This window comes from Balaenoptera musculus, chromosome 16 (assembly GCF_009873245.2).
Source record: "Balaenoptera musculus isolate JJ_BM4_2016_0621 chromosome 16, mBalMus1.pri.v3, whole genome shotgun sequence".
NCBI lineage: Eukaryota > Metazoa > Chordata > Mammalia > Artiodactyla > Balaenopteridae > Balaenoptera > Balaenoptera musculus.
This window is the reverse complement of record NC_045800.1, coordinates 79909459-79935659: the sequence shown is the minus strand read 5'-3', so window position 1 is coordinate 79935659 and position 26201 is coordinate 79909459. Positions and strand designations below refer to the sequence as shown.

The 26201-nt window shown below is 40.1% G+C and overlaps 1 protein-coding gene across 3 annotated transcripts in view; it reads right to left on the bottom strand.

The window, feature by feature from the left end:
- The window catches only part of B3GALNT2 (beta-1,3-N-acetylgalactosaminyltransferase 2), a 51897-nt gene extending 26827 nt beyond the window's left edge, over positions 1-25070 (bottom strand). The window contains exons 1-4 of one of the 3 annotated variants that reach the window (XM_036827935.1): positions 24691-25070; positions 12923-13070; positions 7431-7531; positions 3355-3548 (exon numbers count right to left, since the gene is read on the bottom strand). In XM_036827935.1, coding sequence (XP_036683830.1) covers positions 3355-3548; positions 7431-7531; positions 12923-13070; positions 24691-24802 — 555 coding nt within the window. In that variant the 5' untranslated portion in view covers positions 24803-25070. The remainder of the gene's footprint in view (positions 1-3354; positions 3549-7430; positions 7532-12922; positions 13071-24690) is intronic. The other 2 variants (XM_036827934.1, XM_036827933.1) reach the window with 2 other exon arrangements.
- Positions 25071-26201: the final 1131 nt, after the last annotated feature.

Here is a 26201-nt window from a genome sequence, read left to right as displayed (position 1 = left end):
ACAGGCTCCAGATGCGCAGGCTCAGTAGTTGTGGCTCACGGGCCTAGTTGCTCCACGGCATGTGGGATCTTCCCAGACCAGGGCTCGAACCCATGTCCCCTGCATTAGCAGGCAGATTCTCAACCACTGCGCCACCAGGGAAGCCCCCCACTTTTTTTTTTTTTAATGGCTCTTTGTCTGAGGCATACCTCAGGGGGCAACTAAAATTCTGAAATAAAAACTACAGTCTTTCTGTTTGCAAATCAGAAGGCAGGGTGGAGACAAACACAGCTAACAAGTGAGGAAGAAAACCCCAGAAAGGAAAGGGTCACAGAGAGAATCCTCAATTCTTCACATAAATTCTGTCCTAATCTGTGGCTGACTCACGAAGTACATATTCAAAGCAGAATCCAAGCAGCCCATCTAAGTCCAAAAGAATAGACTAGAGATTTCAGCTGCTGCTCACTACAAGGAAGACAGAGTTTAGAGTCTGTGCCCAGCTAATTTAACTGACTGCTAAAAGAAACAAAAAGTCAATACTCCTCAAAGAACATAATAGGATCCAGAGATCCTATAATGAATTATTCACAATATCTAGGATATAATCCAAAGTTACTCGATGTAAGATAAAACAGGAAAATGTTACCATGTGCAAGAGAAACAATGATAATCAGTGAAGACAGGCCAAGATGACTCCAATTTAGAATAGCAGACACAGGATTTTAAAACTCTTATTACAAGTAAGGTCAAGCCCACAGAGAAAATATGCTCAAAATGAATTTAGAAAAATAGTAAATTTTAGAGAAATATAAATTACAAAAGAGAATTAAATGGAAATTCTAGAACTAGAGAGTACAATATCTAAAAAAAAAATTCACTGGCTAGGCTTAACAGATTTGATATGACAGAAGGGTCAATAAATTTGAATATTGATTAACAGAAATTATCAAATTTGAAAAACAGAGAGAAAAAACTGAAAAAAACAAAAAAACAAAAAAAAAAACAGTTTTGTGATCTGCGGGACAGTACCAAAAGGTCTAACATACATGTAACTGGAATCCCAGAATGAGTAGAGAGAAATGGGGCTGGGAAAAAATTTTTGAAGAAATAAGAGCTGAAAGTTTCCCAAATTTGGTAAAAGACATAAATTTATGGATTGAAAAATGTGGCAAACCTTGAGCAGAACAAAGAAAAACCACACCAAGGTACAACACAGCCAAACTGCTTAAAACCAAATACATATAAAGAGAAAAATCTTAAAATCAGCCAGGAAAAAAACAAAACAAAACAGAACCCATATTACATACATCATACATGGGAACAATATGAAGGAAGGTTGACTTCTCACCAGAAAAAATGGAGGCCAGAAAACACTGGAATGACATCTTCAAAATATTGAAAAGAAAAAAATGTCAACCCAGAATTTCAACATCCAGAAAATATCCCACAAAAATAAAGGAGGGAAAGAATAAAGGCAAATTAAAAACATTTTCAGAAAAATGAAAACTAAGCAAAATCATCACCAGTCAACCTGCACTATAAAAATTGGTAAAGGATTTGATTTGGGCTAAAGGAGACATTCAGGAGGAATGAAGAGCACCAGAAATGGTAAGTAAGTGGGCAAATATAAAAGGCTTTTTCCTCTAAATTACTTTAATACAGTTAGCTGTTTAAAGCAAAAATTGTAACACTGTGTTGTGGGATTTATAGCACATATAGATATAAGGCATATGACAACTACAGCAAAGAAGACAGGGGATGGTAAATGGAATTATATAGTGGCAAGGTTCTTATATTTTACTTGAAGGGGTACAACGTTAACTTAAAGAAGACTGAAAAGTTCAGGATATATATTGTAATTCTTATGTCAACCAAGCTCCCACAAAATAACAGTACAAAGAGCTGTAGCTAAAAGAACAACAGAAAAATTAAAATGGAATTGTAAAAAATACTCTATTAACCCGAAAGCAGGCAGGAAACGGAGGAAAAGAGAAACAAATAAAAAAAGTAGAACAGAAAACAAATAGCAAAATGAAAAACTGAAATCCAACCACTTTAATAAATGCATTAAATATAAATGGAATAACCCTCCATGTAAAAAGCAGAGACTCCCAGACTGGATAAAAAGGAAGACCCAACTACATGCCATGCACAAGAAACACAATTTCCAACAATATATAAAGAATAATATGTTGTGATCAAGAGGAATAGGAAATTGATTTAACACTGCAGTTAATAAATGTAATTCATCACAGTAACAGAATAAAGGAGGAAAAACCCTGGAAACATTCCAGATGCCCATCAACAGAACACATAAACATCATATATTGTTGGAATACAACTTCGCAATTAAAAGAAGGAAAAGGAAAAATTCACTGATACACACAATGACATGGATGAGTTTCAAAACCATTATGTTGGGTGAAAGGAGCCTTACACAGGAGAGTGCTTAGTATATGATTCTATTTATACATGAAATCCTACAACAGGCAAAACTAGTCCATGTTAAAAAAAAAAAAAAATAGAACAGTGGTAGCCTCTAGGTAACGCGGTAGGGTAACAGGAGTTTGGATTACACAGGTTTACACAGTTTAAAAAACTGAATGCACCTTACACTGTGTAAATTTTTTTAAACCATAAACAAATATTAAAGTCTAGTTAATTATATGCACACTAAAATGTTTAGGGTTGAAGGCTACTGATGCCTGTAAGTTAATCTAAAATACATTTTTAAAAAAAGATAGATCAATGAATGACTATAGATGTCATAAAGCAAATACAGCAAAATATTGTAGAATTTAGGTGGTGGATATATGGGTGCTCATTGTATAATTCTTTCAAGATTTCTGCAGTTTAAAACCCAGGGACAGATCTTTTCAAATACAATTCCTTGCTACACTCCTTCAGATACACTCTGTGAACAGATTAGGTTTTCTCAAATATCAGAAACAGTAACTCTAGCTGTTTTAAACTTTTATTCCCTCTACACCCTTATTACAAAAAAGATTTAAAGCCGCTGTTAGCCTGTATTATGGTGATAGACTTTTAGGGTTGGAAGAAAGAGGCAATATGACTTGCTTATACCTATAAGCCCCAAACTTTAAATATTCGTTATCAACTTTTGAAATTCCTTAGGATTTAGGGGATTTTAGGTTGGAAATTTCTAATCTGGTCCAACTCCTCCTTTCCTAGGTATAACACATTTATTCATTGGAATTCTCTCCTCAAACTAGCACTGTAATACATTACACTATAATGTGTCTAATCAGTAAGGGAAGAAAGGTGGAAGTCTCCCAACCTACTCATTGCCATGAGGAAAAGCTGATGATTTTGAAAGAGAAAAGTGGGGAAAAGCATGTACGAAGCAGTGCATACCTCCTGTTCTGCTTGATAAAGCTTGACGGTGATGTTCCTCTGGAAACCCACATCATTGGCATCATAAAACACCCCGAGGCTGGTAATAACGATTGGATAGAGAACTCGGAAGCTCACGCTGACAACTCGGTCCTCAGAGAGCCCTGATGAAGTGTCTTCCAAAAGACTGAACGCCTCAATTTCCTGATTCAAAACTAAGGAAGGAATGAGAAAAGGAGTTTTACATAATCAAACGAAAACAACCTTTTATTTTACTAATATGAAGTGGGCTTGATAGCAAAATCTAGATAATTATATGTTATATAATTCTTTCACAAATGGCAATAAATTTTTAAAGTGCTTCAGAAATATGGCTGCTTCCATAAAAAAAAACCTCATTTTGAAATTTAAGAATGAAGTTTTCAACCACATCTAAGTAAAATATTTAATTATAAGAACTACTTTAATAAACTTTTTTATACATGTGTGCGTCTGTATGTATAAACGCTACAGGGGAATATTAAATTTAAAGGCATCTATTAGGAAAGGTTGGATAAATGGGGATAATAAAAACAGTACTAATTACAGTCATAAATAATGAGTAAATTTAGTCTTGCTCTGCAAATTCCAAAAATCCTACGTCTTGTTGAGCAATTTTTGTGATGTTGGGCAATTATCACAGTACGAAAGTAACTGAAATCACTTCAAATAACACTGAAAAACTCTTTATAGCGCTATACAGTACTGATAAAAGATGATAAGCATATCACTTTCTCTTGACTTAAAAAAAAAAAGCACATCAAATACAGTAAGCATTTCTGACCACCTACTATGTGCCATCTCCCATCATATTTAATCTTTACAACTACTCTATGTGGTTGTGACATTATCTACAGTTTACAGATTAAGAAAATGAGGCCCAGAGATGCATCTGATTAAGGTCACAGAAAATGGCAGAGCCAGGAATCAAACCCAGATTTATTGACTTCGAATTCAGTGCTTTTTCTATCCCCACAGAGCTGTCTAATCAAAGCCAAACACAGTCCTTTTTGGAAAATTTTCTCAGTTACCATAAATGAATCAGGATAGATTACATGAAGCAGCTAATATGGCTGAGAATATCAGTGTCACCTTGAGAAATAACATAAAAACTTATTCTAAAAGATTATTCTATCAAAGTTCTTTTTATTTTTTAGAGCTGTGGTTTTCCAACTTTACAGATCACACAACTCAATCAGTTAAAAACATTTGTACACATATTAATGTCAGTTAATATATTCAATATTAATAAAGATTACATTTTATTTTCAGATAAAAAGAAATCCTGTTTTCTTCCCATACTCCAGCAGATCATTTGGAACCCTACTTCAGAGTTCCTAGAACGCTATTTTACACTTAGAAGATGCTCAATAACATGTGACTAAATGGAATTGATGGCTCCTTCCCAATTACACACATGAGCAGGAGGGAAAAAAGGAGGATACAGATTTTGTCATGGGCTGGGGCAAGCACTGGCCGGAGAGTCTAGACTCCAAATATAGTGGATAATAACAAAAGTTTTTCTCTTTAATATACTCAGTAAGTAGGATATCCAAAGTGAAGCATGTCCATTAAAGGCAGTAGGTTAAGCACATTATAACACAACTATTTTCTATCTAAAACAAATGTACCTTGAACTTCAAGCTACCTGGACACAAGATAGCCTGCTGCTTTGATAATGCTATTAATCAAACTTCTATACATCCAAGAGTATCATGATGATTAATGTTCACGGCGACCTTAAGGTATTTAAATAAATCTAAATGCCATTTAAATTATCAAAGAGATAAAATTAGGTTCAATGGTAATTTAGTTATATCTATTTTTAAAAATTGGTAACCTAGGTATTATATATATGAAAATTTTCTATTAGTGAAAAACTCCACTCCTTTACTATTAATGAATAATAGCGCTTAAAATAGTAAAAGTCTGGTTAATCTAAAGGTAAGGTTTCTTAAAATTTGGTTTGGCTTGGTTTTGGATTTCAAACATAATTTGTTCTAGGCTACTCTTACATCATCAGTGATACAATATTTTATTAGGTTCACGGTCCCTTTGGGACCCCAGTGAAAGCTAAAGCACCCTCTCCCCAGAAAAAAACAATCATACACAAAATTTTGCTTACACTGTTAACTAAATTCATAGACATCCTAAGTAAGAAACCTCTGCTTTACAATGCAGACCTGAAAATATGGTCAAATTTATTAAAAAAGCTGATTGCAACCCAATTTTATAAAAAGGCAGGTCCTTTAAAAATAACAATATTAAATACTGAACATGTCCCAGGAACTATTCTAAATATTTCTTATGTATCAATGTATTTCATCCTCAAGTCAGTCCCTATGAGGTAAGTACTTTTTACCCCCAGTTTACGGATGACGAAACTGAGGCACAGAGTAGTAAATAACTGTTCGGAGGTCATATAGCTAGAAAATGACGCAGCCTAGATTTAAAGCCAGGAGGCCTGACTCCAGAACCCACACTCTTAACCATTACACTACAGCTGTCTACAAAGGCAAGGTGCACATAATTATAGAGGTGTGACAAATCTTAAAACACCTGAAGTCATAATCAGTACATTTAAGATTTGGGAAAGTTTCATCTCCCTTAGAACCACAGCTGAACGTAATGGGAAATGCTAATAAATAAAGATATACAGGTATAGAGTTATCAACTTTCTAAAATTGGTTCCCTGGTAACACGGAGAACCTAATTAGGATCACCTTTCTTCATCCTCATCAGAACTACCACAAAATTTTAACTGTAAGGAATAAAAAAATATTACTTGTGTTTTCAATTTTTTTTTACTATTTGTTTCTTTTGCAGAAGCTTAGGCAATAATTCTTAGAGAAAGTTGAGTCACAATATTTGTATCAAGGCTATTATAAATCAGCAGGCTGGTGAAATCAGCAGTTTTCCTTAAGTTTAAACTTCAGTAACTCAGGATTTGTCTATGCTTAAGGAATTTCCAGATGCGTTTGAATCATACTGAAAAATAAACTCTCCTGGATCCTAAAATTACATATCTATCTATGAAGAATCTTCACAGATGCCCAGAGTGGTTAGTCTGTCAGGAAGGATGAAAGCTACATTTTGAGGCAAGTTTGATTTTAGTCCGCTAAAAGCAGACCACGGTACTATTCAGCTCAACAACTCTTCCTCAACATCAAACCTGTGCAGTAATCCCCCCTCCCCCACCTGCCATCTGCGGTTTTCCTTTTCAGTTACCCACAGTTAACTGTGGTCCAAAAATATTAAATGGAAAATTCCAGAAATAATTCCTAAGTTTTGAACTGCATGCTGTCCTGAGCCGCATGATGAAATTTCATGCCATCCATCGCCGTCCTCCCTGGGATGTGACTCATCCCTTTGTCCAGCACGACCCACCCGTGAGTCACTTAGTAGCCGCCGCAGTTGTCAGATCGACCTTCGAGGCATCACAGTGCTTGTGTTCACGTCACCCTTATTTTACTTAAATAAGGCCCCAAAGCGCAAGAGTGGTGGTGCTGGCAATTCAGATATGCTAAAGAGAAGCCATGAAGTGCTTCCTTCAAGTGAACGGGTAAAAGTTCTCCACTTAATAAGGAGAAAAAAAAATCATATGCTGACATTGCTAAGATCTACCGCAAGAACAAATATTCTATCTGTGAAATTGTAAACAAGGAAAAAGAAATTTGTGCTAATTTTGCTGTCACACTTCAAACAGCCAAAGTTATGACTACATGCGGGAAAAGTGCTTAGTTAAATGGAAAAGGCATTAAATTTGTACAGTAAGATATTTTGAGAGAGAGAGACCATATTCACATAAATTTTAGTATAGTATGTTGTTGTAATTGTCTTATCTTATTATTACTTACTGTTATTAATCTCTTACTGTGCCTAATTTATAAATTAAACTTTATCATCAGTACGTATGAACAGGAAAAAACACGGTATACACAGGGCTTGGTTCTAGCAGGATTTCAGGCATCCACGGGGGGTCTTGGAATGTATCCCCCGTGGGTAAGGGAAGACCAGTGTATACAGCAGTCGTAAGGCTGAGGAAAAAGAAGACTTACCTGGATTCGTGATGTTGAGTAGTTTGCAGGAATAAGGATCTTCCCTGTCTTCCACAGGCACCTCACAGCCATGAGCACCTATTATGAACTTCACAAGCACACTGAGAGATGTGTTGGCATTAACATCAGTTACTGATCTTCACCTTGCACATGCACGTTTCCTCATGCCCATTGCAGAGCTTTTACTTTGAGACACAAGTATTTATTAGGATTAATACTAACTTAATTCTTCTAGTCTAGCAAAAAGGGGGAACAGGAAAACTAGGAGTCACTAACTACCAAGTGACTTATGTGTAAGCCCTCTACTGCAGGACTACATTAAAGCAAGCGTGAGTACGTTCAGCCTGGCCACCAGCAAATGCTCATGCCATTTAACAGCAAACTACGGTAAAGTCAACTTCTCATGCCCACACCTAAAAACACATCTATACCTGCACTCTCCTTCACTCGCTTTCTTCTATTTCACAAAGTGTTCCTTTTGCTTGAGTAGTCTTTCTATCCCAGAAGAGGACCTCGCCTCTTCTAGACCTTGCTTCACTAGCCACCTGTAACCCATGGCTCCTTCCCTACACATTATAAATACAATGAAGTCTGACATTAATTTCTACCCACCTACCATCCGTCCTTGTCCCCATCATTTCCTTTACAGTGAAGTCCTACAAAGGAACATCTAAAATTGCAGCCTCTGGTTTCTCATTTCCCACACATTTTATAAAACAGAAATTTTAGCTTCAGTACCCACCACTTCCACCGAGATGTCTACCACCAATACAACTAGCAATCTGCTGTTCAGTCAACAGACACTCTTCAACCCTTCCCTACTTGGCTTCTCTGGGGCTCGACAATGCAGGTCTCCTTAGAAAGCTCTCTTCTTTCTCCACGTGGCCCTGCTCAGTGGGTTCCCTGGCTCTTCCTGCCCAGCTCATCCATTAGAGTGGATATCACCCCAGGGCTTTGCCCTGGGATCGCTTCTCACTCGATTCACTCTTTCACTTGCTCTCCCTGGACAATTTCTATCCACAAGGCTTCAACCAGCCTGGGAATGATTCCTGAATTAGCATCTCTAGTTTAGACCCAACTTCTAAGGAAAAGATCCATGAATTCATCGTACCTCTTCACCTAGACGGCCCACAGACAGCTGTGTGCTACAGCCTGCTCCTACTGGGTCATGAGGGCCAACTGCAAAATTTTCAAGAATTTTGTGAGCTGGTTATTAAGCACAGCTTTTATTAAAAATTAAATTTATAAACTTACAATTAAATACATTATATTAAAAACAAAGGAAATAAATGCTCAAATTCATCATTTCTTACTTATTTCTCTATCATCTCTGAGGTTATATGTATCCATTGTATCTGTATGGTGGGGATATTATAATGGTGTGCCACTGCCTATCTTCCCCAACTCCGTGTTCAGAGACATCACATTAGTTGCTTGAAACTGGCCACGGTGGGAACACTTACAGCATGGAAACTGGCAAGCACTACAAATAAGGGTTTGATTTATTCTTCTGTTGATTGTCTAGACTTAAAGTGATGGAGAAAATGTTAGTATTGCAGATCAAACTTAAAAATGTGACATGTTTGTGGCCATTCCATTGTGAATAGTACAAAAAATTGAGGAAATACTCTTCCATTGTTCAAAACCTATCATCTGATTCAGCAAAGAAGTCACTTCATTGACTAAGAGTAGAGTTCTGTCACATACCTTAGTTGTCACTTTAGTCTTAATCTTTAAAGGAAATATTCATGTCAGAACTACACTCTCGTCAACAGCAGCCACAGGTTGGTTATAGATACAGAAGTCTGGCAAACAATGACGCATTCTGAGAATCAATATGGAAGTTATAATAGAGAGCATCATTATATACCTATTATCTGTCAATTATGTGCTCCAGTCTTTATATCAATAAAATTTATAATAAACATATACATACATATAAGCATGCTTTTCTTCAGAGAGCCAGTGAATAAACATTTACCAGCACAGGTACCTGCAGATACCTCAAACTCAACAAATCACAACTAAGCTCCTTCCCCAAGAAACCTGCTCTTCTCATCTAGTATCAATACATTTTGTCTTGATTGATGATTTCATTATTCTCCAAGTTAGAAAGCTAGCAACCATCCTAGAGTCCTCTTCCTCGTTCTACATGCAATTACCGTATTTCCTTAAAAGGTCACCACTTTAGACAAGGACTGCTAAGGGGCTGAGCTAAATAGGTCTCACCGGCCCCCTGAACTCTCAACACGTTGTTCTGCACAATCTGGTCACTGCCTACCTCTAACAGTTGTAACAGTTATAAGCCCTCCCTTCTTTCCTTTTTATATGATAATCTCTCTCTCTCTGCCTCTCTTTCCTTCCCTAAGTGCTCTCTCTCACACTCACCCACAAACACATATACTCCCTACCCCATAATCTCTGCACTCCAGCTACACAGAACTGTATGGAATTTCCCAAACACTCCAAGCTATTTTGTATCTATTTAATTCACAGCACATATAACATTTTATTACATTATTACATCTATTTCCTTCTACTAAACTCCAAGCCCCCATAAAGACTCAGGCTATACGGTATTTATCTATGTATTCTACTATACATAGTATACTACCTGTATACAGAGGATACTTAATAAATACTTGTGAAATTGACAACTTACAGTTTCACTACAAAGGCTTTTAATTAAATAGCATCCTTGAAATATATGTGGAGTCTGGCTCCTTCAGTGAAATGCAAGACCTGAGAGTAAGCCATAACCACAGAAATGCAAAAGCTTTCTTTTACGAACGGCCAATTAAGGCAGAATACCTTTTATAAACAACTAGCATTTAGAATAAAAGTATAAACAGAAATGAATAAATGTGTTAAATTATTGCAGATATTTACCAAATTTGCTTTTTTAAGCTACCTTCAATAGTTTTACTAGATCCACAAAATTACTCTGCCCCAGGAAGAAGTTTCTGGCTAATATCTATTTTTATATAGGTATCCCATCATTTTTATAAAACAAATCAACAAGCTTACTAAATTTAAAGTAAGAATGCTATGATAACAAATAAATTACTGGTGAATGCCTGAATGTTAATTCTACTCATTATATTTAGCTCTGAGTCATTCCCTCAATAGTGTCTGAGTGTCTTACTCTGTGCCAAGTTAGGTTCAAGGTGCTGGAAATACATCAATGAAAAAAGCTGAAGCCCCTATGATCATAACATAGTCAAGTGGGGAAAGACAAACAATTTATAAATATACAACTAAATATAATAAACATGCTAGTTGGTGATATGTATTATAAAGAAAAATAAAGTCAAGTAAGGGAAGACAGAGTTGGAATAGTGCTATGATATCTAAACAGAGACCTGAAGAAAGTGAGGAAGTGAGCCATGAGGACATGCAGTGGAGGAATGGTACAGGCAGGGGGAACAGCAAGTGCAAAGGCCCTGAGGCAGGAGCACATTTAGGGTACTGGAGCCCAGTGAGGTGGCCAGGGCAGGGAAGTAGATGTAGATAAGGTCAAAGACCACAGTAAAGACCTGGGATTTCACTCTGAGCAAGAAGAGAAGTCAGTGGAGGAGTATGAACAGAAAATTGACATAATTTGACTAATTTTAAAAGGATCACTCTGGCTACTGTATGGAAAATAAAACACAAGGGATCAAAGGTGGAAGCAGGAAATTCAGATATGGAGGCTTCTGCAATAGTCTAGGTGAGGGGTAATGGTGGTCTAGACCAGGACGGTGGTTCTGATAGTTGTGGTAAAGGTGTTGAGAAGTTGGATTCTGGATACAATGTAAGGTAGTGCCGAGAAGATATGCTAATGGATCCGATGTGGCATATGAGACAAAGAAGGATCAAGATAACACTGTACTGTAAATTGTAAAAACCTCACATTTTCCTGATGCCTCAATATCCCCACAAACAGGCTGGAGCATCCCGCCCAGATGACCAGGTCCACTCGGGTGACAAGGCTGGTCCCTGCCACAAGTTCCCCTTCTTGCCCTCCCCCGACAGTGACCTCGTGACATTCAAACCCAACAATGAAATCCCTCATGCCTTTTGCTTGTACACTCCACCCTGACCCCAAGTAAAGACACCTGCCCACGGGTCGTCACTCTCTCTCGGCTCCCCGCCTGCTTCGGTGAGCCCACTCCTTGGACGCTCTTCCCATTTGGCCCCCCGTGTGGTGTGCCGGGCCTCCATCTCTAGGACCTGTGAGTATGACAGATCCTTTCACTTCCGATGCTTCTCCCAGTGTAATTCCCATTGCCGTGGTGGAGCGACCCTTACAGACCCCACAAGGGGGACTCACTCCTCCACTCACAGCTCAGACACCAAAGTTTTCATCTGAGCAACTGCAAGAGATGGGTCATTATTTTCTGAGATAGGAAAGGCTAGAGGAAGTGCAGGTTTTCAAGGTGGTTCTGATGGCCGTGATGACTCCGAGGCCTTTTTTTCACTTGCTGGGTAATAGGTTCTATTATCACTGCAATCCTGAACTAGAGAAACCTGTCTTGAAAAGGAATGAAAGCTGCTATGAGTAAGATAGGAAATCTATAAATGTTCACTACTGGTGACAAGAAAATTCACAATTGCGATTCCCTCGTATAGCTACTCAGTCACAAGCGTGCCAGCTGAATGCACTCCTGAGGGCCTTCTCTGCTTATCAGTGACTTTGCATAAGCAGAGAAGAATCGTCACATAACTAGAAGTCCAAACCTCCATGCTTCGCTTCCACTAGCCCCTCACTATATAATCTTCAGAGGCTGCTTTCCCTGAGAAGACTAAGGCCTTGGGTTCCTAACCAACAACCGAGCCATCTAATGTCAACATGTGACGTGCTACCGAAGCTCAGGCCTGGAAGGGTGGTCGGGAAAAAGAGTATGGCAAACTGTACAAACTGCAGATCACACACAACCAAATGATACAGAATTGAAAAAAATTAAGTATATCTCCTTTGGCTTAAAATCTTTGTTAAATTTACTTTTTGGGCTCAACTACGTGGAGGAAAAGCAAAATGAAATAGTCATTTCTCTGAGGAAAAGAGGTCACATATCTGAATTAACATCTCTGACTCTCCAAGAAGAGATTTTTCAGAACACTTATTCAATACGTCATGCAAGGTGTGAACCCAAGAAACCTACCGTTGGGGCTTCCCTGGTGGCGCACTGGTTAAGAATCTGCCTGCCAATGCAGGGGACATGGATTCGAGCCCAGGTCCGGGAAGATCCCACACGCCGCGGAGCAACTAAGCCCGTGCGCCACAACTACTGAGCCTGCGTGTCACAACTACTGAGCCCATGCGCTGCAACTACTGAAGCCCGCACACCTGGAGCCCATGCTCCGCAACAAGAGAAGCCACTGCAATGAGAAGCCTGTGCACTGCAACGAAGAGTAGCCCCCGCTCGCCACAACTGGAGAAAGCCCACGTGCAGCAATGAAGACCCAATGCAGCCAAAAAAAAAAAAAAAAAACGAAAAAAAGAAACGTACCGTTGACTTAATGCTGGGTGTTGTACTAAATGCTTCAGCCAGGTGCTTCTTATCACATTGCGAAGTTCATGGTTATTGCGGGCTGACAGCACACCAACTACCACATCATAATGACTAGATTTCCACTGGGGAAGTAAGGCCAACTGATCTAGAAATAAGCAATAGTAAATTAGAAATGTCATTTCTCAATTACTGTTAAGTTCAATATGTAACATAAAAATGTTTATTACAAGATAATATAAATATATGTTCATATTTGCAGAAAATACAAATAAATACAAAGAATAAAAAACCTAAAGCACTCATAAAACTCACCATCCAGAGATAACCACTACTAACATTTTGGTGCAGTCTTTTTGCTTCCACACCTATGTATGTATTCGTGCTCACCCAAGTATATATGTAAATTCTTCAAAACAAGTAAGATGTTTCTGATAAGAATCAGTTTGGAAGGTCAATGTGGCATAAACCATACAACAGTAGGCAGTAAGAGCCAATTATAAAATGCTGGCTTTTTATTTTAGTTATAAAAGTTATTTAACTCCTTGAGCCTCAGTTTCCTCAAGTAGAAATGGGTGTAATAATACTTCTCAGAGTTGTTGTAAAAATTAAATGATATAATGTGTATAAAGGTTCTGGTTTGGTAGCAGGCAAAGAGTGGGCATTCAATGGCAACTAACAACAACAACAAATGTGCTGTCAAAGGTGAAGTCCTACATGAATATTAGTTATTAAGTTTGGGAGATGAAGTTGAAGGACTACCATGCTGGAAAGAATCAGAACTCTTATTCATGCCAATAAAGTCTACAGCCAGCAAATATTTATCACTTGAATAGTGCAAAGGATGAAGGAGGGGAAACGTTTCTAGTTAAAAAAAAAAAAAAAATCAAGGGACAAGTCATTTTTTACTATCATATTTAATGCACAGGATTACATTTTAAAAATATGTCCTTAGAGGGAGCTCCCTGGTGGCCCAGTGGTTAGAATTCCAGGCTTTCACTGCTGTGGCCCCAGTTCAATCCCTGGTCAGGGAACCGAGATCCCACAAGACGCACACCATCCCCACCCCAAAAAACTGTCCTTAGAGAAAGACAGAGGGAAAGATACTTTGTCCCTGTTTTTCATCACCAGTTTCAAAGCTTGAGAGCTACAAGCTAATATATAGCTCTCATTAGGGATCCCATTTCATCTCTTTCTTCGTGGTGGAAACTGATCCCACAATGTTTCCAAAAATAAATTACTGCAGGCCAGAGAGCTTTACTGTATTAAATGAAATGTTTTTATATGCCATAGAATCTAGGTATTCAAAAGACAACAAAGACATGTTGATATTTCTTCAAGGGAGAATAATTTAAATGCTATGTAAAATTGGCAATGACAACCTAGTCCCTCCCCCTACTTTTTCACAGAGAAATATTAGCGGTAAGTACACTTTATAGACAGGAGTGAGGAAAATGCAGTAACCAGACATATCTGACATTGATTCTACAGCCAACATGCTGCACAGTATCAGTAAGAAGTTTCTTAAATCCTCGTGCCTCAGTTTCCTAATCAGAGAAAGCTGATACAGAAAACAGTCTTTAGATACTCTATTTCATCTGTTTCAAAATGTCTTCTCAAAAGAGTAAAAAGCTTTAAAAGATTAGAAGAGCAAAAATTATATGCATCCCAAATGCCTCATTTATCTGACTTCATGAGAAAACAAGGTTGCTGCACAAAAGTAAAATTTCAAAATAACTGAAACATCCCTTTAAATGCCAAACATCACTACCTTATTTTTTTTTTTAAACATCTTTATTGAAGTATAATTGCCTTACAATGGTGTGTTAGCTTCTGCTTTATAACCAAGTGAATCAGTTATACATATACAATATGTTCCCATATCTCTTCCCTCTTGCATCTCCCTCCCTCCCACCCTCCCCATCCCACCCCTCTATCACTACCTTATTTTTGACAGGTAATCAAAATAAATCTTTTAGAGATGGATTACATGAAACATCATTTAACCTTTTCTTGATGACAAAAATCTTCTTAAAATTTTTCTCAAATTTCTCTCTTTATCATTAATTCTAGTCGCAGCTTCAGTTCAAATTCTTACCTTTCACCTGGACCTACAAGGCTATCCTAATAGTTTCTCCCAGACTTCTCCATGAGATTTTTCTAAAAATAAATACATAAATAGACACGAAGATAACCATGTGGTATGCGAAAACCTCATGGATTATCGCTGAAAAGTACTTTAATCTTATTCCACCTCTCTCTGCCACTGCCAATCCTCTCTGCTTCTCATCCACATCTTAGCTGCTTCTACTGAACTGTGTTACTTTTTACATGCACTTCTCTTTTTCTTGCAGAAGAGAAGTACATGGCAGATTCTGGCCTTTTAGAGAACTTCTACCTCCAGAAGTACTGAAAAATAGGTTTTTAAAGACTTGACCAAAAAACTGTTAGAACTGATAAACAAATTCAGTAAAGTTACAGGATCCATAATCAATATACAAAAATCAGCTGTATTTCTACACAGTAATAAACAATCAGAAAGAGAAATTAATAAAACTCCCAATTTCAATCACATCAAAAAGAATAAATACCTAGGAATAAATTTAACCAAGGAGGTAAAAGACCTGTACACTGAAAAGTATAAGACATTGATGAAATAAATTGAAGAATACAGAAACAAAAGATATTCCATGCTTGCTGATCAGAAGAATTAATATTGTTAAAATGTCCATACTAGCTAAAGCAATCTACAGATACAGTGCAATCTCTATCAAAATTCCAATGGCATTTTTCAGAAATAGAAAAAAAAATCCTAAAATTTGTATGGAACCACAAAGACCTCGAAAAGCCAAAGCAATCTAGAGAAAGAAGAACAAAGCTGGAAACACCATGCTTCCTGGTTTCAAACCATATTATGAAGCTACAGTACTGGCATTAAAACAGACAAACAGATCAACGAAACAGAATAGAGAGCCCAGAAATAAACCCACGCGTATATGGTCAATCCATTTACAACAAAGGAGCCAAGAATGTACAGCGGGGAAAGGACAATCTCTTAAATAAATGACGTTGGGAAAATTGGACAGCCACGTGCAAAAGCATGAAACTGAACCACTAACTTACGCCATATACAAAAATCAACTGAAAATGGATTAAAAACTTGAATGTAAGACCTGACACCGTAAAACTCCTATAAGAAAACATAGGCAGTAAGTTCCTTGACATTGGTCTTGGCAATAATTTTTTTAGATTTGACACTGAAAGCAAAGGCAACAAAAGCAAAAATAAGTAAATGAGACTACATCAAACTAAAAAGCTTCTGCACAGCAAAGGAAACCATCAACAAAATGAAAAGGCAACCTACCAAATAGGAGAAGATATTTACAAATCATATATCTGATTAATATCCAAGATATATAAAGAACTCATACAACCCAATACCAAAAAACAAAGAATCCCATTTAAAATTGGGCAGAGGATCTGAACAGACATTTTTCCAAAGAAGACATGCAGACTGCCATCAGGTACATGAAAAGGTGCTCAAAATCACTAATCATCAGGGAAATGCAAATCAAAACCACTATGAAGCATCACCACACCTCTTAGAATGCCTATTATGAAAAAGATAAGAAATAACAAGTGTTGGCAAGAAGGTGGAGAAAAGGCAACCCTCATGCACTGTTGGTGTGAAAGTAAATAGATGCAGCCACTAAAAAATGAAAAACAGTATGGAGGTTCCTCAAAAAATTAAAGATAGAACTACCATATGATCCAGCAAAACCACTTCTGGGTATTTACCTGAAGGAAATGAAAACATTCACTAGAAAAGACATATGAATGGGGATGATATGCATGATAGTGAACATGGGGGTGTTTGCCGCAGCACTATTTACAACAGCCAAGACATGGCAGTAACCTAAGTGTCCACTGATGGATGAATGAATAAAGAAAATGTGTTCTTTATACACAATGGAATACTATTCAGCCATAAAAAAGAAGGAAATCTTGCCATTTGCAACCACATGGACAGACCCTGAGGGCATTACGCTTAGCGAAATAAGTCACACAAAGACAGGCTGATACCATATGAACTCATTCATATGTAGAATCTAAAACAAAACACCAAACTCATAAATACAGAGAACACAGTGGTGTTTGCCAGAGGCTGGGTCTAGAGGGTAGGCATAATGGGTAAAAGGGGTCAAAAGGTACAAACTTCCAGTTATAAAATAAATAAGTCATGGGGATGTAATGTACAGCATGGTGACAAATAGTTAACAACATGGTATTGCAGGGAATTCCCTGGCGGTGCAGTGGTTAGGATTCTGGGCTTTCACTGCCGTGGCCCGAGTTCAATCCCTGTTTGGGGAACTGAGATCCCGCAAGCTGCACGGCATGACCCCCCCGCCAAAAAAAAAACCAAACAACTGTATTGTATTTAAATGTTGCTAAAGAGAGTGGGTCTTAAAAGTTCTCATCACAGGAAAAAAAAATTTGTAACTGTGTGTGGTGACAGATGTTAACTATACATACTGTGGTGATCATTAGAGAATACATACGTGTATCAAATCATGATGCTGCACACCTGAAACTAATGTAATTTGTCAATTATATCTCAATTTTAAAAAATATTGGTTTCTTCTGCCACATACCATCAATGTAAATCAGTCCAACAGACCTGTGAGTAGTGTGTCACACAGTGTAAAACTCAAAGTGGGGAGTTCCCTGGTGGTCTAGTGGTTAGGATTCGCCACTTTCACTGCTGTGGCCCAGGTTCGATCCCTGGTTGGGGAACCGTGATCCCGCAAGCCACGTGGCACAGCCAAGATTAAACAAACCAACCAACAAACAAACAAACAAAAACTCCTCAAAGTGGATGCTGTGTAAGAATGCTGCCCAGCTTTCCAGTTCCCCCCCCTACACTTTCATCATCCTCTGCTCAATGTTGCAAGTACAGGGTACCTAGTTTGATTCTGGTGTCTGAAAACAGGAAACAAAAACAACAAAAAAACTAAGAAGTGAACATGAGACAAAGAATAAAGACAATTCACAGAAAAAGAAATGCAAATAGCCAACAAACCTATTAAAAAATGGTTCAACTTCACTAAGAGTCAAGTTTGAATTACAGCAATAATAAGACACCAGTTTTCTCCTACATTCAAACTGACAAATATTTTCTTAAATGATAATACCCAAATGACTGATGTTTTGATAGAGGCAGTTATTTCAAGGAAATGGCTACTCTCCTATGCTGCTAATAGCAATGTAAGTTGGTATAGTATTCTGCAGGAAATTTTGCCAATATACGTCAAATACCTCAGAATTGTATAACTTTTGTCCTTGGCTAAGAATATAGGCTAAGGAAATAATCAGTGATGCACTAAAAGATCTCTATTCATCACAGTGTCGTTTCTTAACAGTGAAAAACTGCAAAATACATGAATGCACAAATAAGGCATCAGTTACATAAATTATGGTGTATCTATATGCTAGAATACTATACAGCCATTAAAATTGTTTTAAACATTTCATTAAATGCTGTTCTACATCTTATTAAGTAAGATAAGCAGGCTGTAAGAACTATGTACATACTATTTGGTTCTATTTACATAAAGTACAAAGCAGGCAAATCTCTGCCACTAAAGATCAGGATCATGCGTACCACTCCTGGCAGCGATAAGAAGGGAGCATAATGGAAGCTTCTAAGGTGTTGGTAGTTTTTCTGTTTTTAATTTGGGTGCTGATTAGCTGGGTGATTCAGTTTGTGAAACTACATCAAGCTCACATTTACGTGCACTTTTCTGAATGTACATTATATATCAAAAAAAAATTTTTAATACTAAATAATTCCCCCATGTTTTACATGTATTGATACATTCAAAAATTGCCCAGTATAGATCATTTTTCTTTCCTTTTTAAAAAATAATTTCAAAGCTTTTCTATAAAAAATTTTACTTTTATAAGAAAAAAATGTAAATCATGGAATGTGAACGATCTATTGGTGACAAATTCATTCATACTTTCCCAGTTTTCTCCTCTTGATTCATTCCTTCAAGACTGAGCACCTCCTATGTTCACTGCTTTAGACGGCAAATACATAGCAATAAACAAATCTTCATACTGTCAAGAATAATTAAAACCCCACACAAGCTCCCTGAAGGCAATGACCATTTCTCTTCTTTAATACGTGGTATATCCTGAGAGTCTGGCAACCTGCTAGACTCTGCACTGAAAGTGGACATCCAAAAGTTTATTAAAGACTCCAAAACTGACTGCTCAAAATAAGCCCAAAGATTCTTAAAAATTAGACTAAAATTTCCACTCTCGTGTGCATGTCTCACATGACACCAACCACAAACAGGCAGGAATCTTGGAAATGAAGAAAACATGCAAGTTCACCACATATCTACTGATAAGGACAATCACTATACACACTACCAGCGTGCTCTCACCAATTTCAGGTACCTCCCCAAACACCTCACCAGCAAGGACATCAGCCACCTCCACACTACCATTCCTCTCTAAAATTCAGAGTGCTCACGAGGAATCAGGCACTGTTCTGGGTGTTTTATTAACTGAATCTTCACAATAACCCCGTGAGGTCATCATTTTATAAATAAGGAAACTGAAGCACAGAGACCAGATTAGCATATAGCGATCATTTTGGACGAGGCAGCCCTAGGCGAAACTGCAAAGCAAGCTCAATTTGTCTTTGACCTTCTGCTTGCCCCATGTCGGTTTCCATTTAACAAACTGCGAGCACCTTGAGAGCAGGGACTCAATACCTACTGCTCTAAGCATTTGTTGAATGGATCCGTTTCTTTCCTTTCTCTTTGGTTTCCTTCTTTCAAAATATCCTAGAAAGAGAAGCCTCTTTTGGTACATCATTTTTCTAAATTAACTATTAAATAATTCCTGCTAAGGCATAACCCCAAATCAATACGTTATCATTGAGATATCCTGTATCTTTATTCCCTAGCCCAAATGGCTGTCTCCACCTCCATTTTCCTCTCCTCACCCCCTAGCTGTGCTGGATTTCACAACAGGCGATCTGCTGGCTCTTCAGCAGCTGTTCTCCCTGACTGGGTTTCACCTGTTCAAGGTGAGCTACTACTTTAGAATAGTACCACGTACTAACACAACTGACACACTTCATTCATGCATTCAGGTTCCTGCCCAACTATGACCTCTTTAGAGCGGCCTCCCCTGACCTCTCTACTGATTTATTTATAAATTTATTTATTTTTGGCTCTGTTGGGTCTTTGTTGCTGCGCGCGGGCTTTCTCCAGCTGCAGCGAGCGGGGGCTACTCTTTCGTTGCCGTGCACAGGCTTCTCGTCGCGGTGGCTTCTCTTGTTGCGGAGCTCGGGCTCTAGGTGTGTGGGCTCAGTAGCTGTGGCTCGCGGGCTCTAGAGCGCAGGCTCAGTAGTTGTGGCGCACGGGCTTAGTTGCTCCGCGGCATGTGGGATCTTCCCGGACCAGGGCTCAAACCCGTGTGCCCTGGACTGGCAGGTGGATTCTTAACCACTGCGCCACCAGGGAAGTCCCTTACCTCTCTATTTAAAACAGCAGCACATCATTCTCTATCCTCTTACACTGCTTTATTTTCGTCACCACACTTATCACTCTCCCCTATGATATTTAATAATTATTTTCTTATGTTCTGCCTTCCCTTTTGAACTGTAAACTGCATGAGGGCAGGGACTTTATCTTGATTACTGCTGTAATCCCACACCTACAACAGGAGTTGGCACAGAGGAGGCTCTCAAATATTTGTAGAATCAACTGCAAGTCAGAGGGCCTTTTTTAACATTCAGGGGAGGTAAATCTCCCTTTGGAAAAATACTGCCACGACTTAATGAGACTGAAGACAGACAAAGAGGCAGGAGAGAAAAGAGAACAAAAACAAAATTTAAAATGTAAATTCAAGGGAAGAATACTTAACAAAGTCTTGGGTTTTCTCTCTCACTCTAGGCTTAAGGGATAAGGGCTAAAATGTAAAACTGCTCCAATTTTTTGGTTTGAACTGGTGACAACACAATGAGAAAAGAATTTGTAGGAAATTTTAGCAATCAAGATGCTTCTACTGTTTTTAGTTTTGAAAGTACCAAAAGTGCAAAACGAAAGTTAGGACTCTGCAAGGTTTCACTTAGATTAAATACTCTATTTAATTTATTATTTGACTAGATGCACAATATCCATCTAAAGTCAAAGTTAATTTACACAACTAGTACTGATCTCCTCACCGACAGCCCTGCCCTTTCCAAGGTCTACTTCCTAGTTTCCTTAATCTAGCCTGGTCTCACAGGACAGCAGATACGGTATCACTGAAACACTAACGGAGGGGGAAAAACTTATCTCAAAAAGAAGAAACATTTTTTTTACAAAGTTACTTTTAATACTTTTAGGTGAGCCCCACAGGAATAAAAAACACTGGGAAGAGGTAACCCCCTCACGTCCAGGAGTGGCCCAGGGGAAGACTGGCTACCTGAGGGGAAGGAAGCACAAAAGAGACCCCGTGCAGACTCAGGGAAAGGGAATGTCACTGGGGCTGGGAGCTGTGAGCACTACAGGAGAAAATGTGAGCATGGTGGGACTGGCTCCAGGCACACAGGCAAAGGGCAAAAGGGTTGGACATGAAGCCACAAAGCTTCCAGAACTAGAACAAATAATTTTAAAATGTGTATGGAAACACAAAAGACCCCAAATAGACAAAACAATCTTGAGAAAGAAGAACAGAGCTAGAGGAATCAGGCCCCCTGACTTCAGACTATACTACAAAACTACAGTAATCGAAATGGTATGGTACTGGCACAAAAACAGACACATACGTCAATGGAACAGAACAGAGAGCCCAGAAATAAACCCACACACTTATGGTCCATTAATCTATGACAAAGGAAGCAAGAATAGACAATGGGGAAAAGACAGTCTCTTCAATAAGTGCTGCTGGGAAAACTGCACTGCTACATGTAAAAAAATAAAATTAGAACATTCTCTAACACCATATACAAAAATAAACTCAAAATGGATTAAAGATGTAAATATAAGACTGGATACTATAAAACTCCTTGAGGAAAAAATTGGCAGAACACTCTTTGACATAAATCGCAGCAATACGCTTTTGGATCCATCTCCTAAGATAAAGGAAATAAAAGCAGAATTAAACAAATGGGACCTAATTAAACTTAAAAGCTTTTGCACAGCAAAGGAAACCACCGATAGAAACAGGAAGACAACCTGCCAAATGGGAGATAATATTTGCAAATGATATGACTGATGAGTGATTAACATCCAACATATATAAACAGCTCATACAACTCAACATCAAAAAAACAAACAACCCGATTAAAAAATGGGCAGAAGAAATGAACAGACACTTTTCCAAAGAGGAAATGCAGATGACCAACAGGCACATGAAAAGATGCTCAACATCCCTAGTCATCAGGGAAATGCAAATCAAAACCACAATGAGACATCACCTCACACCTGTCAGAATGGCCATGATCAAAAAGAACACAAATACTGGGGAGGATGTGGAGAAAAGGGAACCCTTGTACGCTGTTGGTAAGAATGTAAACTGGTGCAGCCACTGTGGAAAACAGTACGGAGATTCCTCAAAAAACTACCATGTGGCCCAGCAATTCCACTCCCAGTTATATAACCTAAAAAAAACCAAAAACACTAATTCCAAAAGATACATGCACCCTAATGTTCACAGCAGCATTATTTACAATTACCAAGATATGGAAACAACCTAAGTGTCCATCAACAGATGAATGGATAAAGAAGATGTGATATATATACACACGATGAAATACTACTCAGCCTTAAAAAAGAAAGAAGTTTTGCCATTTGCAGCAACATGGATGGATTTGGAGGGCATTATGGTAAGTGAAATAAGTCAGAGAAGGACAAATCCTGTATGATATCACTTACACGTGGAATCTAAAAGATATAACAAACCAGCGAATATAACAAAAAAGCAGCAGGCTCACAGATGTAAAGAACAAATTAGTGGTTACCAGTGGAGGGCGGAGGGGCAATATAGGGGTGGAGGAGTGAGAGGGACAAACTACTGGGTGTAAGATAGGCTCAAGGATGTGTTGTACAACACAGGGAACAGAGCCAATATTTTGTAATAACTGTAAATGCAAAGTAACCTTTTAAAATTGTATAAAAACATAAAAAATAAATTTAAAAAAACTAAGAAATTGTCAGGGAGGCCTACTAAGTTTTCCGCTTGAACGTACGGTTTTCACTTGTTTATGGACCCTAAAAGATATTTAGATCATAAATATCCTAAGTATGCTCTACAAGTAAATTCCAGTAGAGCTCACTCATCAGACAGAAAAGAAACTTGTAAAATGCAAAACCCAACAGGTGTTACAGAGCACTATATAGCTATAGCACTTTCCTCAGCTCCATTTACAAGACTCTAAAAAACAAAACAAACAAAAAAAATCCTAACCTGTTAAGTTAAATGCCCTGTAACACTGCACTTTGATTAAATCATTTAAATAGTATCTTAATTCCATTCAGGTCACACAAACAGCCTTTTCAAAGAACTTGTGGCTTCTCTAATAGAAAAGGATTTTAAGAGACGGTTACCAGAATAAAGAACTCCAATTATAACAGTGAGATTGCATTGAGGATTGCCAAATTAGTTTCTGTACTTTCTACTTCTAAGTTAAGGCAGAGAGCCATCTCAGAATTGCAAATATTCAACTCTAATTCTTAAAAGTATTGCATAAGAAAACAACTGTCTTGGGGAGAAGTGGTAAGAAAAAAACTCCCAACGTAGTTAAAAACCAAAAACGACTATTACCTCATCTTTAAAACAGCCTTCTAGGCTTCATTACACGTCCTAGGGCAAGCCCTTAAAAAAGAAGACAAGAAAAAAAGGGAAACCTGAAGACGTCTTAAGAGCGGTGGAATTCATTAACAACAACAGAAAACCCCCTGGGCTGTGGGCACAGCATTCTATTTCTCAGGCTGTGATGTGAACATGAACAAAGGTTTCTTTCTCACGAGAGAATAACTTTTAGAGCAAATGGGGAAGACCATTAAAGAACTTGATATTTTCGTGTATATTTCACTCGCAGGCTTTTGCAAACCAAGTTCCCAGGAACAACTCCACTCGCAGCCATGCCTCGATCTGTTCAACCGACTTACATCACAGTTTTCAAGGAACACAAAGTACAGTATACTCTCAAAGCAAAGTTATTCCTTAAAAGCAAAACCCAGGAAAAAAAAAAGCAAAACCCAGCCACCTTTTAAAACACGCACAAACGTGATCCACGGCCCGAAGACCTCAAAAGTCTTGACCGAATAAGACCAACACCTGGGGAGGAAGAAAGCAACCTGGTAGTCCGACCCCGGGCGTGAGCAGCTGCCGCTTGCGGCTGAAGGACACGCGGGGCTTTGCTCCCCGGGCAGGCGGGCAGGCGCCGGGAGACTCGGGCCAGGCCTGGGGACAGCCGGAGGGCTTGCAGTCGCGGGCACCGGCTTTGTGGCCATTAAGAAACGCGGGGAGGTGAGAAGCGGCCGAGACGCGAAACGAGAAAAGCGCCCTCAAGTTTGCCTGATATTAACGCCTCGAGGATGAAAAGGGCCGTTTGTTTCATCGGCGGACCGTCGTGTCGGGCCTCCCCCCGCCCGGGACTCCCGGCGGAGCTCCGCGAAGGAAGCCGCCGGGAGGCTCGGAGCCGACCTCCCCCCCCCCGCTCGCGGCCGCCCGGCCCGCCCCGCCCGGCCCCAGGACCTCACCTGCCCGGCCGGCCCCCGAGGCGCGGGCGGGCGGCGGGGAGCGCAGCCGCAGCCAGAGGTGCAGCGCGGCCCCGAGCACACACGGGCACAGCAGCACCAGCCAGTTTCGCATTGGCCGCCCCCGCCTGCTCCACCTCGCACCCCCGCCGCGCTCCGGGCTCTCCCGCGTCCCCGGAGGGAACCTGCAAGTAGGGAGGCCGAGTGCCGGCGGCCGACTCCCGCGCTACGACTCCGGGGACGCCCGCCCTCGCGCCCGACGCCGTCCAGGTTCCTCTCGGCTTCGGGCCCCGCGCCTCGGCTTCCTCAGACCACCAGCGGCAGCGGCTCAGCCGGGCGGAGCCCCGCCCCCTCCCCTGGGCCTCCCCCGGCCCCGCCCACCTTTTCTCTCGCTCGCCCCGCCCCCTTCCCTCGCGTCCCCTCCCGCTCTCGTCGGCCAGCCGGGAGCTGAAGTCCCGCTCTGGGATCAAGCAGGGAGTGCCCCAGTGATCCAGTGACTGGAAAACCACACTTCCCATAACCGCACGCACTCGCCTCCGTCACTCGGCGGTTGCGGAGGCAGAGCGCGAGGCCCCACACAAAGCATGCGCAACCTTTTTCGACGTCTACTGCCCCCCGGCGGCCGAAGGGAGGTAGTGCCGGGCGACCCCGCGCTTCGGGGCCGCCCCCACCCGGGAGGGAAACACAGCTGAGGTGGAAGGTGCTGATTGCCCAAGATTGAAAGGGAGATCTAAGGGAAGGCTTTTTAAAATCACGCAGGAGCTTCCTTATGCCGAATGCTAGCCTTGTGTGGGAGATGGGATCTTGCGGACGCCGGAGATCGGGGCGAGGCAGCCCAGTTGCCTTCAGCTGTGAATCATCGAGTATATTAGTTCTGGTGCAGTGTGTACCCGGCTCTTTGCCCGGTCCTGTCCTCTAGCAACTCAGGATGAGTAAGACCGCGCCCAGGGGATCAAGCTGTGGAGTACCACAGCGACGGTCCAATCGAGGGTAAAATTTCACGTGCCCGGGTGTCCAACCAGCGCTGGAAAGTTGCGAGTAGAACGAGGCGCACGCACACCTGCTACAGGACGTGAGCCGGGAGGGCCGAGAGGACGCGGGATCCGAAGCACCTGTGGGCAGGACCCCTGCAGCGCTCCTTAAGGATAAAGTACTGCCCACTGGCCCGAGGACTTGAACCCTCGCACCCACCTGTGGCCAAACGCACGAGTGCCCTGGTTGAGGCCGTGTGGGTGAAGGGGCGAGACGGTCAAGGTACCGATGTTAAGACGGAGGAGAGGAGGAAGATGAGCGCCTGGCTTGTGGTGTTCCGTTTATTTGCTTTTTAAGTTTTCCCAAATTGTGGAAACAGAAGTTAACTAGATTGTTGGGGAAAGTCTTGGTTGAAAGCCACAGAAAATCCACTTCAAACAGGCTTAAGGAAAAAAGGGTAATTGGTTCAAGTCACTGAACAGTCCAGGAGGAGACGTCTTAGGCACCGTCATAGTCCCCTCGAGTGGCAATTTAATTTCAGC